At 47.8% G+C, this 14,969-nt stretch overlaps 1 protein-coding gene across 2 annotated transcripts in view; it reads right to left on the bottom strand.

Annotated features, from left to right (window-relative positions):
- The window catches only part of GDE1 (glycerophosphodiester phosphodiesterase 1), a 229,633-nt gene that overhangs the window by 38,670 nt on the left and 175,994 nt on the right, over positions 1-14,969 (bottom strand). For both annotated transcript variants that reach the window (XR_011303205.1, XM_069647147.1), the window contains exon 5: positions 5,981-6,192. Coding sequence is in view for 1 of the 2 variants with exons in the window: in XM_069647147.1 (XP_069503248.1) it covers positions 5,981-6,192 (212 nt within the window). In the remaining variant the exon portion in view is untranslated. The remainder of the gene's footprint in view (positions 1-5,980; positions 6,193-14,969) is intronic.

Below are 14,969 nucleotides of genomic sequence, written 5' to 3' on the forward strand. Positions count from 1 at the left end.
TACACAATCAGTTGGACAAACACAATATGCTGGATCTGAAACATGAAAGACACGCTGAATTGTAAGAGCTTTGAAAGCAAAGTATCAGACCTCTCAGAAACCTCCCACCAATGGGAAATGCAGGGAGGACTGTCACTTTTCTCCGGTTTCTTTGTGAAATATTGTCTGCTTGCTAATTTCCCTAGCAGCTGAGCTACATTCTATTACTTTGGTTAAAGGGAAAGCTACTTCCTAGTCAAGTAGAGATTTACCAATAGGCAATTACTGTAATACAAAGAAAACAGAATTCAGCATTGCAGACCTAAGTCAAGTCGACCATTGCAATCGTTTGCAAAACGGCTGGCTGTTTTCCATACTGAGTATTTATACTGTGCCAATCACCCCCAGAGTGGTCTCACAGCACAGAGGCTTGTCCAAAGCATTGACATATTGTGCTCCCGCCGTGGGCGAGTTGGAAGTGGTCTGTGGAGGAAGCGAACAGCAGACACACAATGATGTACTGTGTAGGTTTCAATTAAGCTTTGAAGATGGGTCACAAACTACTGACACTAGGGCACAGTTCAGTAAAAGATGCTCCATTAGTTTGGATCTGCGTGAAATTTCTGCGGCGGAAAAATCTGCGATGGAAATGTTCGCACTACAAATGTTCGTACATTTCCCATGCGAACATCCAATACAAAATCACACATACATACACCCCACCCACACCCAACACACACCCCCAACCACCCTACTTACCTTTCCTTCCTTCACGCTGTGTCCCTGTGGCGCCAGTTCCCTTTCACTTCCGTGATCGGGAACCGGCGCTGCAGGGTCCTTTTCTTTTTTTTCTTTTGGGCAGCTGCAGGGGTTTCCCCTGCTCACTATACTGTTTAGTATAGTGAGCAGGGTGTTGCGGGGACACCCCGCAGCCCCTGTTTTTTTTTTCTTCTTCTGTCGGGTGTGCTGCAGGGGTGTCCCCCGCAACCCCTGCTCACTATACTGTAGAGTGTAGTGAGCAGGGTGTTGCGGGGGGACACCCGCGCAGCCCCTGTTTTTCTTTTCTTCTTCCGTTGGGTGTGCTGCTGGGGTGTCCCCTGCAACCCCTGCTCACTATACTGTAGAGTGTAGTGAGCAGGGTGTTGCGGAGGACACCCCCACATCATTTAAAAAAAAAACATTTTTAAATGACCTCACCAAAAGATCTAAGCACGCCACAAAAAGTTCGAACTTTTGGTAGTTAACATTTCGTGGTGTGTGTTTTAGGTCTTTTGGTGAGGTTGGTCATTTTTATTCGGACATGTTGTCCTATTCCATTAGTTTCAGGTGATATGCAATAAACAAATAATTCTGGAAGGAATACTTCTTTCAAGGAAAAGTAAGGTGAAACATAATTAATGGTGTCTGTTTCTTGTAAATCCAACAAAATCCCTAACTAAAACATAAGCACTTACAAATGCAACTATAATTACAAACACCTAACCGAACTGCTCTGTTAACTGCCACTAAGCTGTGACAAATGAATAAGTAAAGTGGAACAAAACACCTTCAAATGCCCTTTAAAGTCCCTGTGCAGATCCTTACTGAGGTTTTAGAACTTTGCACTAAACCTAACTTTATTCTTGGCTCACATTGCTAAACTACTGCTCCCAGTTAAACAACATTTCCCTCAGACAACCCTTTGAAGCTCGGTCAAAAGAATTGGATTTTTACAGCGATAATCCTCCTAGTACGACTTCAGCGCAATGCATTTCAGACACAGACTATCTGCATAAACAGAGCCAGAGAAGAGGTGCAGCGAGAACGAGGGGGAATGTGGTGTGCTACTATGCCCTCACCCCCTCTTAACTTTTCAGTCAGTTCCCATCTAGCTCACCAACAGGTCTTACCATCAACACCTGTCATATGGGGGGCTCCAAGCTAAAATATCCCACTGCTTTTTGTAGATGCATACTTGGCTAAGGTTTACACAGCCAGACAACATCCCCACAACGTGAGCGCCAGAGTTTTATTAGCAGCACAACACTACCAGAAGTTGAACCCACAGACAATTCAAGGGTAACCAGCTTGCTTCCCTTTCAATTGCTAGTTAATTATCGAAATGTGGGCTTGTTGATACAGACTAAATTTGAAAATGCATTCCATCCAGACCTAGAGTCGAAGTGGTGCGTTCAGGATCTTGCGCACTACAGTGTCTCTAAATGCAGTGCCAGGCATTGGATCCATCACCAAAAGAATCACATAGCACATTGCTGTTGCCATTTGGAGCTCAAAATACACTATGTGGTCTACTTCTGCAGCGTGCCAGTAGACTTCCACCACAACATAATCCACTTTTGTTTCAGACACGCTCTTGCCTATGATCACACAGTTATGAGAAGCCCCATGGTAATGGTATTCGCCCACCAGAAAGGCGTCTATGAAAAGCTGCTGTATCCAAGATGCTCTAACTCATTCACATAATTGTCCCAAGGAAAGATATTGAAAATAATTATAATGGGCCTAATATCTCCTTGTAGAGTGGACAAAATACTTCTAAAAACGTGTTGCTCTCAACAGCAAAGGACCCATCTTAGGCACAAAATAAATGCATCTCTTTCGGAAGGAGACTTAATCCCATGCAGTGGAAACCAAATTTACAAAAACAGTGCAAGAGAAGAATAGGTCTCACAATATCCTGATCTTTTTCACTAGCCCTGCCTCTACCCTCCTCCACCTGCCAGACTCAGTTACTCACTCCGCTCAACCCACTCCTGATCTCCCTCCAAAATGACTGTCTCTAACTCAAACTTAACTGGTGTCAGGGTCAGCCTCCACACCGGATCTTGATTCTCTCCAAACATCCCAAAGGTCTCCTCCAAGTCCTCCTGCACCCAAACACCAGATGGCAAATAGACGACTGCTGGCTTTTGATAGCCCTAGACTTCCTGCCTAGAAGCTTCCCTCACTTCCCATTGGTTAAGCAACTCACCAGTTTCCCTCGGCCAAACTCTGTGCTATCCATTTGTGCAATGGGATTTCCCCTGCAGTTGTTCCCGAGAGCATTCAGCCCTTTACCCTTTTCAGCCTCCATCTTTGTCTTGTGGCCAATGCGGTCAGTGTGGGTGTTTGTTCTCCGTCGCCGCTTCAGTCACTGGTCCAACAGGGCTTAAGGGTTGTTCCTAAATCTTCCCCATTTCTGAGCAGTCTCATTGTTCCCCTGTAGCCAGGCTATGGTTTGCTGTGTCTCTCCTGCTCCTGAATGTGGAAGCCCAGTCTATTTCAATTTGGGCAACTAATTTGTTCCACGGGTTCCAGGGCAGGTCCGGTCTGTTGGGCACAGGTGCATTGCTGTGCTTGAAGTTTTTCTCCCGTCGCTACTGCCTACCAGGAACCATTATCCAACCCATTGGTCTGAGGATTCTGGCGCATTCTGGTAGTTATAGTGGCTCAAAAAGCATCTGAAAGAGACGTGGCCAGGACAGAGGCCGATAGGCATGGAGGGGGCACCAATGCGCATACAGGATCCCCTCACCTATCCCACACCACCTCTGGGGTAGGCCCGACTCTGGTGCTGCTCTGGAAGGCTGCCTATCCCAGGTTGATTGCGGGGGGTAGGGGGGCTGCTTGGGCCCTTGACCGATCAGACCCCTGAACATGTCACACAAATGAGTACAATATGTATGTGAAAAACTTAAAAAGACCTCCATCATAGTTGTTTCATAATGAGGAACAGTAGGACAGTAGTGGGTTAATATTGTCGTACAAAGAAGCGAATAGGGGTGGTGGGGGTAGCCCTAATGACTGAAAACAGGCTACTGGCGAATGAGACAGTTGTAGGTAGCAGAAAAAGAGCGGGCCCAGTGCCTGCAGGTTTAGAATTACAGCTGCTGCACAGGCGCATCGGAAGGAGGAGGAGGTTCTGCAGAGGGGGTTTGAAGGGGGCGGGGGGGGTGAAGGGGCTCAGAATGGCAGCATAAAAGATGTGGATGGGAGTTTCTAAAGGCCAGGTGCAATTATAGTGTGGATGTGGAATATAAAGCAAAGGTGGAGATCATGAACAAATGAATGCGCAGAAACTACAAGAAATATGCTATTACTAAAGCTTAGGAAAGTGCAACATTCACTTAACTCATTTTACTGGTTATACCTAAAAACAAGATTTTAAATGCTTCTGAATGAACCTGAAAAAAAAAATGTGCCATTACGTCAAGTAGAACTGTTAAACGTTAATGGATAGGGTCTACCGTACAACTCTTTTTGAGACATTACATATGACCTAGATTGGCTTCTCTGGTGGAATTAACCACTATATAATAAAATATGGTTGACCCCTCCCACTCCTCCTCCTCCACAGTAATTTGCCCGAAACTCTTTAGAACCTCCAGATATCATGTAGAAATCCTCCCTGGCCCTTATTCGGTGCAAAAAATGAAGACTTGTTCGCCCAAAGTACCCTTAATCAAGCCAGCAAGCATTGTCCTCTATTGTGTCTATGACTGGAGAATTTGTGTGAACCAGTAATGTTTTTCGTTATTGCTTTGCTGGTTATTAGTACAGTGTTTGGTAATGTCTACCTTTCAGCCTCCCTTGCTTTACCTAGTAAGAATCTGTCCACCTGGGTACACTATTCCAAGATTGGTTCCATGTAATGAAGTCACTACGAAAATGGCTGTTTTAAAGAAATTGCGGCATAAAGGCTGTGGTATGGCCGCCGTAATCCATGTAACGGATGCAGGGGACACCCTGGCAACTGCCGGACCCATTATACTGCACAAGGGAAACAGGGGACACCCCCGCAACCCTATCATGGTATAATGGAAACACTTTTACCAGGTCAGATCACAGCCTTTTTGCCACGATTCTTTGTAAAAACAGCAATTTCTCGGCGACCATATTACTGGATACCTCAAAATTATACTCCTGAATCAGTGATGCAATTCTTGACATCTTGCTAGGTGAATTAAGGCTTTTTCTTTCGGGGACCAGATTTTGGGCATGTTTCCCAAGGCTATAGAAGTTGAATCTTGTCCAAGCCTTTCCTCGTGTCAAACTTGTCCATGTTCTGGTACTCAAATCCCTAGTCTCCACCATATCATTTCTAGATTCCCCAATCTCTTGATTCTGTCTCCTCTTTCTCGCTGGATCTTCCTTTTATCAAGAGCAGCCAAATAAAACTAAACAGAACAAAAACAGTTTATTATGAAGAACATGGGATGCTCCAGGGTGACAAGGAAACCATTACATATGGCTTGTGCTCTCCCGGGGTTTCAGGCCCAGTTCCCCATTTCAGATTGAAAATGACCAATGCTACATCTCTACACTTACGTTTTTCCTATTAAAATGGATTTTGATCCTCAAGACCAATGGGCGGAATTACCAGGAACATCACTGGCTAAATGACCACTGGATCATTTAAAATGTTTTCAATGCAAAGCAGTCATTTCTGTACCCTTCTTACTGCCTCAAAATTAAGATTAGGAGTAAATCAATCCTTAAAATCTCTTATGTATATCATTGGAGCTTAAAAACTAAAACTGTTGGACATTGAAATCCCAAGTAACAATATCCCATGCACTAAGTAATAATATCCCATGCACTAAGTAATAATATCCCATGCACTAAGTAACAATATCCCATGCACTAAGTCTATGCAAATTATTATCTCCCAAATAGAATCCAAGCAAGATTACCGCTGTGGTGGTTGAACAGCGAATGATAAATTAGTTATGATTCAAGAGATACAATTTGGCTGGTCAAAATACCATTTATATCTGAATTAGTGTAAGTCTACAGGGAATATTAGTACGAAACATGTAGAGAGGTCACCATTGGTACTCTGACTCCCAACTGTAAATCTGTCATTTTATCTTCTCAAGCCCAGGGTTCTTGAAAATATAGACTGATGTTTTCTGTGGTTTGTACAAGACCAGGCCCATGAGAGCAATTCATATACAAAAAAGTTAAGATCGCCCGATAAAAATAACAGAGTAATTTTACATTTTATGCTCAAAATACTCACTCTGATATAAAACTCTTCTGCATTAGAAAAGCTGAAATCCCACACAAGTTCCACAGGATATTGTGCAAACTCCAGTCCATCACAACGTCCAAAGACATGTAGAGGTAGTGCTTCCAAGCAGAGTTAAAGCGAGGCTTACCATCTCCAAAATGGCTAAAGGACCAAGGTCGATGTGTCAAACCTGTGACTACGTTAATATCAGATTTCCTCATCTGTAAATGAATGACAGAATACTATTCAAATGAAGCAGCTACATGAATCAAGATGTGAAGTGTTAATAAAATGAAGTATTGAAGGGAAAGCTTTCAATGATAATTATTCGCTGTTCCAATGGATAGCTTTCCATCCATAATGTTTTGACATGTGTGGCATTGCAGAAGGACTTAACCATTTGCAAGTCCATCTAAGCCATGCCAACAATGGTAATCTTCTAGACCACACTGCTAGGCTAGGCAAGGTCGCCCCATGAATTATGCAGCCCCCAAGCAAACTCATGACACCACAAATTACATCAATTGAGACATTAGCAATGATATCACTAGTACAGTAGATCACATGTGCAATTAAGAGATGCAACATTTAAAAAGCTGTTTCTTACTGGTTATACAGAGGCATGCAGTGATAAAATCGTGGCAAAAATGTCGCCTATACAAAAATTTGCGCCAAAAATGCTGTGGTTTGACCCGGTACAGGTATGCCCCATTATACCATTTAAGGGGAGCGGGGGATGCTGGTGTGTCCCCCGCACTCCTTAAATGGTATAATGGGTCCAGGGGTTGCGAGGGTGTCCCCCGCATTCTTTACATGGATTGCAGCGCTAAAACCACAGCATTTTTGCCACAATATTTTGTAACCACAGCAAATTTTTGCCGCGATTTTAACACATGGAACCTATACAGAGCTCTGACAAGACCAAAAATAAATCTTGAGAAAATGGAAAAGTTAAAAAAAGAACAAGTTACTTTCTTTCCTGGTAACGTACTTTCGATGGGATGTTCCGACGACATATTACACATCTATGACAGGTAATCGCCACAGCTGTGCTGCTTTGGGAAATTTTCGCCGTCTGTGTCCTGCGTCGATGACGTTGATACGCTGTCCTCGAGGGCCTCCGTCGAGCCGACGTCACCGGATGTTATAAGTAGGACGCACGACGCCCGTAGCCTCAGTTGTAGTTTTTTCCCCAGAACGTGTGGCACCAATCTTCTGCCAGAATGATTACAGAAAGCCTTTCGGAAACGAAAGCTGCAATCGCATAAGAAATTCTGTAGAAGGGCAGGTAGGGAGGGAGCGATGTGGAATATGTTTTCAGAACATCCCATCGAAAGAACGTTACCAGGTAAGAAAGTAACTTGTTCTTCGAAGAGATTGGTTCCTCCGACGTATTCCACATCTATGACAGACTCCCAAAGCAGTACCAACGTAAGGAGGTGGTTAAAGAATTTAGAATTTTAGAATGCCCAATTAAATTGCAGAATAGAGGACCGCCTTGCCAAAGGCCAAATCTTGCCCATGGATAGAATCCAGGGATTAGTGTTTTACAAATGTATGGACAGAGGCCCATGTGGCTGCTTCACAAATGTTACGAATGGGAACACCCCTCTGCAGGGCAGCAGAGGCAGCCACACCTCTAGTAGAATGGGCCCATAAGCCTACCGGAGGGTCCTTACCCGCCAAGTGGTAACATTCAGAAATTGTCAAGATAATCCATCTAGACAAAGTCTGTTTAGTAACAGCTGGTCCCAAACGCCTTCCAGCGTATCCTACAAAGAGCTGATCATCCACTCTGACCCGGGACATGCGTGAGATGTAGAAACTTAAAGCTCTCCTAGGATCCAACCTATGGAGCCTCTCCTCTTCCTTACCAGGATGCGAAAGAGGATAGAATGCCGGAAGAATGACCTTCTGGCTTAAATGGAATTCCGACACAACTTTCGGAAGAAAAGGAGGACGAACCCTAAGGACAACCCTGTCCTTATGGAACACTGTGAAGGGTGGCTTAACGGAAAGTGCCTGCAACTCACTCACTCTGCGAGCGGAAGTAACCGCAACTAAAAATACAGTTTTCAAGGTCAACAGTCTCAAAGGGCAAGAATGTAAAGGCTCAAACTGAGCTCGCATGAGGAATTTTAGAACCAGGTTCAAATCCCAACCGGGCACCTGGAAAGGAGACAGTGGGAACACATTAGTAAGATCTTTCAGAAACTGAGAAATAAAAAAAAAACACTCCTCAGACGAGTGCTTAAATATGGACAGCGCCGCCAGGTAATCTTTAATGGCACCCACTTGCAGGCCCTTGTGGGCTAACAAAAGCAAAAGAGACAGAACCACAGGAATGGCACATGAAAAAGGATCCACATTCTTAACCCTGCACCAGTCGTAGAACTTTCTCCAACGGCAACGGTACAGGGACTTCTGGCCGAAAGCAACACCTCCATCACGTCTTCAGGGAGGACCCAATCCTTATAGCTCAACCTTTCAGAAGCCAAGCATGAAGGTTGAGGGACTTGACCTCTGGATGGAGAACCTGACCCCCCCTCCAGTGAGAGCAGATCGTCTCGGTAGGGAAGACGGCGTGGAGGGCAGATGGACATGTCGAGAAGGTCCGGGTACCACGTTCTCCTGGCCCATGCTGGAGCAATGAGTATCATTCAGGAACTGAACCTCCATAACCTCTGCAGCACTTGCGGAATGACGGAGACTGGAGGAAACGCGTACAGCAGTGGGAAGGACCACTCCACCATGAACGCGTCCCTTAAGGCTCCTTTTGGAGGAAATTCCTGTGAGCAGAAACTTTCGCACTTCCGGTTGACACTGGTGGCGAAGAGATCCACTTGTGAGGTCCCCCAAAGGGCTAAGATCTCCAGGAGAATCTCCTGAGCCAGCTCCCACTTGTGAGAGACCGTGCTCTGCCTACTCAGAGCGTCCGCCGCCGCATTTTCGTCTCCGGTCAGATGAACTGCCGAGATCGAAATTTCCTGCTGGATGGCCCAGAAACAGAGCTGCATCGCCTCTCTGCACAGAGGGAGAGACCCTGCCCCCCCCTTTTTGTTGAGGAAGTGCATGGCCACTGTATTGTCCATCAGAATCAGGACAGTCTTCCCCGCACAGATGGCAGAAAAGCCTTCAGGGCTAGCCTGACGGCCCTCAGCTCCAACAGATTGATATGGAGTCTGGACTCCGACAGAGACCAACGACCGTTGACTGTCAACTCGTTGGCATGTGCTCCCCATCCCGTGAGGGATGCGTCCGTCACGATCGTCACCTCCGGCCAGGGTAGCCAAAATGGAGCCCCCTTCATCAGATTGCCTTCGATGGCCCACCATAGAAGATCCTGGGCGACCGAGGGCCGCACCTCAATGGGATCCGACATCCTGCCGGAGGACTGTGACCACTGCATCTTGAGAGCCCACTGCAGAGATCTCATCCGCAGCTTGGCCTCTGACACCAGGAGACTGCAGGATGCCATGAGGCCGAGCAACCTCAAGAACTCTAATGCCGGGTGACTCTGGGCACGTTGAAACTTGTTCACCATCTGCAGAATGTGATGAGCCCTCACCTGGGGAGGAAAACACAGCCCCAAGGATGTGTCGAGCACTGCTCCGATGTACTGGGCCCTCTGGGTAGGTGTCAAGTGGGACTTCTTTAAGTTGAGGGAGAAGCCCAGCCTGTGAAGGGAGTGGCAGGTGACTGACAGATGATCCAGGACTTGCTCGGGAGAGCGCACCCTGATCAACCAATCGTCCAGGTAGGGGTAGACGTTAATCCCCCCTTTCCTGAGATACGCTGCCACCACCATGAGCTTGGTGAAGACGCTCGGGGCGGAGGTCAATACGAACGGCAGGACCCGAAACTGAAAATGCGAGTCGCCAACCGCAAACCTTAGGTACTTCTTGTGCTCGGGATGAATCGGCACATGAAAGTAAGCATCCTTGAGGTCTGGAGACACCAACCAGTCCTGAAGTTGAAGGGCCTGGAGGACTTTAGAGAGAGTAACCATCTTGAACTTGTCCTTCCTGAGGAGCTTGTTCAAACCACACATGTCCATGATGGGTCTCAATCCCCCGTCTTTTTTCAGGATCAAAAAATATGTGGAATACCATCCCTTGTTCCTCTCCGCTACAGGCACCAGTTCTATGGCGCCTTTCTCCAGCAGGGATTTGATTTCCTGCGCAAGGAGCGGATCCAGGCTCTTCAAAGAGAGATTCACTGGTGGATTGTCGTAAAGTCTCTGCTGGAAACGAAGAAAGTAGACGTGGGCTATGATCTCCAGAACCCACACATCTGAAGTAATGGCATGCCATTCGACAAGATGCTGCGCCAGCCTTCCCCCAACCGCCGAACCATGGCACATGGCCTCATGACTGAGCTGAAGCAGCTGCAGCAGTGCCTGAGGGCAAAGAGGCAACAGCTCGAGCAGCCTTGGCACCTCAAGTACCTTGTTTTCCACCTCTGGTACTCCTACTGTGGCCCCTTTGACTTGCAGCTCCCCTCGATCTACCAAAGGAAGAGTAGTATTGAAAGGAACCTCCCCTCCATTGCTGTCCCCTAGGACGAAAAGGCGGTGGTTGGTGAACTGCAGCGGTCAACAACTTCACTGCAGCTTTGGAGGTCTGCAACCTCTCAAGGCTCGTGTCAGCCTTACTGCCAAAAAGATGTTCACCATCAAAGGACATGTTGAGAAGCCGGGCTTGTACGTCAGGAGCAAACCAGACTTCCGCAACCACGCAAATCTGCGCATCACAGTGCTCGCCGCCATGGACCGGCTGACAGTCTGCCATGTCCAGACCCGACTGAACAGATTCACACATGGAATCCTTGCAATCCTGAATGAGGGCAAGAAAACCATCCCGTTCCTCCCCTTCTGGAATATGTTCAGCCGTCAAAGACACACAATTCCACAGAGTGGGAGTGAAACGTGCTAAGGCACACACGGAGTTGGCTGCCTGTAAAGCCATACCCCCTGAAGAAAACACTTTTTTCGCCCAGCCATCAAAACATTTGTCATCCCTATCAGGAGGGATGGTTGGGTACGGCGCCTGCTTTGCTGGGGCCCTAGCCGCCTGTACCACCAAACTCTCCGGAGTGGGGTGCATAGCCAAGTAGCAGGGATCGCTACTGGCTGGACGGTATTTTTTCAGCAACGGCTGTAACGACCCTTGCCCAAAACCCCCTCTGGCAAACCCATTGGCCAGGTGGAGTCAGGACTCGGGCCTCTATAGCCTGGCATCCTCTTCAAAAGCCCTCATGGGGCCAGTCCTGGCGCCTATGGCGCCAGGCTCATACACTGTGAAAAACAATGTGCTTGGGAACTACTTTATTGTATTGTCAGCCAACATGGAGGCATCCACATAGCTTTGTTCCTAAGTGTTTTGGGTGTGGTAGCATAGGGACTACATTACCTGGACTATTTTGTTGGGGCCATTTAGACAACAGGCTTCGCGTTACTTTGCAGCTTGCAACGTGACGCTCACTGTGTCCAGCTATTCCCTCGAACATCGGAGAAGCAGAACCTGCAAGGAGACAAAAGGAACATCATTAGCAGCAGCATCTTACCTGCAGTCTTCTTCTTTAAACACTCACAGCTACTGAGAACAGCTTCCTCAAATCTGCACGCCTCCTGGAAAGAACGACCTGAAAGAGGAAGATAGAGGCAACATTAAAGAAATCAGTAGAGACATTTACAAATTACGAACTGCTCAAAAGGCTTACCTGGCTGGTCGCCTCTCGGCTGGCACCACTCCGGACATTCCACTCACGCTGAAGAACACCGCGACCTACAAGGAAGGAAAACACAGGTTAGCAAAGGCATAGCACTTACTTACCGCATCATAGCGCTCTTAATGCGCCATCATTTACCAGCGGGGCTCAACCAAGCCAGTTCGCCGCGCTGAAGCTCCGCATTCCTAAGGGAGAAAAAAGAGACATTTTAAACAAAAGAAAGGCATGCTGGATAGCAACAAAGCTAGACCTACCTGAACAATATCAAACGGGCCGGCGTCAGTGAAGTAACTGGACTGCACTCGCCCATGAAAGACAACGCGCCCCTGCAAAGAAGGCAGGATGGAGAGCACGCCTAATTCTACCACAAGGTGAGAAGAGGGCACCAGAGGGACTGAATCATACGGGGGTGGAGGGAGGATACTTACCCCAGTCGGTCAGTCTTGAACACAGTCCTCCTGTATTTTCAGGCAGAACCTTCCCCGCAGACCACATCAGGGCAAAGCTGAGAAGCATACCAGCGAGTAACCCGGCTGGGTGGCGTCCCTGTGGATACCAGGTGAGCGTAACAACAACTTGCTTACAACTGGGAGACTCTCCGGAGCAGTCCAAGCCGCCGCCACCCTTCTCTGTAAAGCCATATGAAATGGCAGCACCGGGTCAGTGGGCGGACCTTGGTCAAGGATATCTGTCAGGTCATCCTGCAGAAAATCCACTGGTGGCGCAGACCACCCCAAGTACTCCGTCACCCTCAACATGAGTCGCCTGTAGGAAGATTCAGCATGCGTACCAGGCTCAGGCCTGCCAAACTCAACCTCCGGGGAGGTATCAAGACCACTGGCGTTGTGCAAAGACTGATGCAGGTCTTCCAACTGGCTATGACCAGATAACAGGTCATCAGGAACCAAACCTTCCTCAGACCCTTCATCCACCTCAGAGATGTAATCCAGAGGCTGGAAGAAATCCCTGGAAGAGGGCACAGAAAAAGGCTCAAATACAGGCCTTACCGACTTCTTCAGGGCCTTCCTCAGAGTTTCCACCGATGCACAGGGAACCTCCGGTAAAGCCTCCAAAAAACGCGTTGAGGGCGTTGACAAAATCAGCGTCGACCTCGAGCGTGGTGCCGATGGCTTCCACACAGACCTCGAGGGCGGTGCCCCGAGCGTGTCCTTCGACGGCCTCTGCGCCGATGGCGTTGGTGACTTCCTCTGAGGCGGAGCCTCGAGAGAGTCCCTTGACGGACATGGCGCCGACGTCTTCTTAGAAGACCTCACAGGCTCTACCGGTCTCAAGGGCGTCGAGGACCGGGAGCTGGAGGGGGCATGGCTAGAGCGATCCACTTTGTCCGACCGGGACCTGGAAGGTTTCCGGTGATCTTGCCGACCGCCCGAGCCCAAAGGCGTGCGAACGGTGGCCCTAGCGCGTTCCTTGCCGGCTTCTCTCGAAGGCGCAGACGGAACGGAGCCCTGAGACTCGAAAATCGCCAACATTTCCTTACGAAATGCGGCCCATTCCGCAGGAGAGGAATGCTTGGTAGGACAAGCTATCCGCCGTATGGCGGAGTCCTTGGAAGAGGACGGGGAAGGCGACCGGTGACAGCGCTTCCGCGAGTGCCGCGAAGAGGCAGAGGAATGGTGGGAACCACTCTGGGACCGAGACCCCCTGGACTTACGCCGACGATGCAGAGAGTCGCCCCCCGAATCATCAATCGAAAGCCCATTGGATTTCGACTTTCGGGGCTTGGAAACCCTACCTACCGACAGCTTCTCCTTTTGCTCCCGCAAGGCCTTTGACGTCAAAGACTGGCATTCGTCACAGTCATCGTTGGGGTGGTCCTCACCGAGGCACCAGAGGCAGACGTTGTGCGGGTCCGTAAGTGACATCTTGGAACCGCAGTCCCGACACTTCTTGAATCCCAACCGCGGGGTAGGAGAAGAAGACATGATAATTTCCCAAACCAAGTTCGAAGAACCAATAGAATCAGAAGAACCAAGGCGCGCCGAGATCTCTGAAGCAAACACGTTCGCAGAAAAACCAGAACTGAGGCTACGGGCGTTGTGCGTCCTACTTATAACATCCAGTGACGTCGGCTCGACAGAGGCCTTCGAGGACAGCGTATCGACGTCATCGACGCAGATAATCTAGATGGATTATTTTGACAATTTCTGAATGTTACCGCTTGGCGGGTAAGGACCCTCCGGTAGGATTACGGGCCCATTCTACTAGGGGTGTGGCTGCCTCTGCTGCCCTGCAGAGGGGTGTTCCCATTCGTAACATTTGTGAAGCAGCCACATGGGCCTCTGTCCATACTTTTGTAAAACACTAATTCCTGGATTCTATCCATGGGCAAGATTTGGCCTTTAGCAAGGCGGTCCTCTATTCTGCAATTTAATTGGGCATTCTAAAATTCTAAATTCTTTTCCCACCTCCTTACTTTGGTACTGCTTTGGGGGTCTGTCATAGATGTGGAATACGTTGGAGTAACCAATCTCTTCGAAGAACAAGTTACTTTCTTACCTGGTAACGTTCTTTCGATGGGATGGTCCAACGACGTATTCCAAATCGCTCTCCCTCCCTACCTGCCCCTCTACAGAATTTCTTTTGTGATTGCAACTTTCGTTTCCGCAAGGCTTTCTGTAGTCATTCTGGCAGAAGATTGGTGCCACACGTTCTGGGGAAAAAACTACAACTGAGGCTACAGGCGTTGTGTGTCCTACTTATAACATCCGGTGACGTTGGCTCGACGGAGGCCCTCGAAGACAGCATATCAACGTCATCGACGCAGGACGCAGACAGCGAAAATTTCCCGAAGCAGCACAGCTGTGGTGATTACCCGTCATAGATGTGGAATACGTCGGAGGAACCAATCCCTCCGAAACTGTTTTATTAAGTGTTATATTGGTTAGTCATTTCCAACCTTGAACACTATACAGAGTAGAAAAATAAACATTTTAAAATACATCTTAAAATTACTATACATAGAATTCATAACTACGTATTAATCAAAATATAAAGTTAAAAACACATTTTCCAATTTTAATTTAACAGATTACATACAACTTCTCAAGTGAAAATAAAAAAGTACAAAGGACTTCAGTCCCCATAATGCATTCACAGGAGGATCCACGATAGTTTCATCGCATATTCTCAACAATTCTAATAAACTCCTTCCAAATATGGAAATCTGCTACACTGATAACCAAAGACTCAGCTCCAACCAAGGTGCTCCAGTACTTGTCCGATTCATGTTCTAGGTTGGTGCCAACAA

This window comes from Ambystoma mexicanum, chromosome 2q (assembly GCF_040938575.1).
Source record: "Ambystoma mexicanum isolate Mex_15411 chromosome 2q, UKY_AmexF1_1, whole genome shotgun sequence".
NCBI lineage: Eukaryota > Metazoa > Chordata > Amphibia > Caudata > Ambystomatidae > Ambystoma > Ambystoma mexicanum.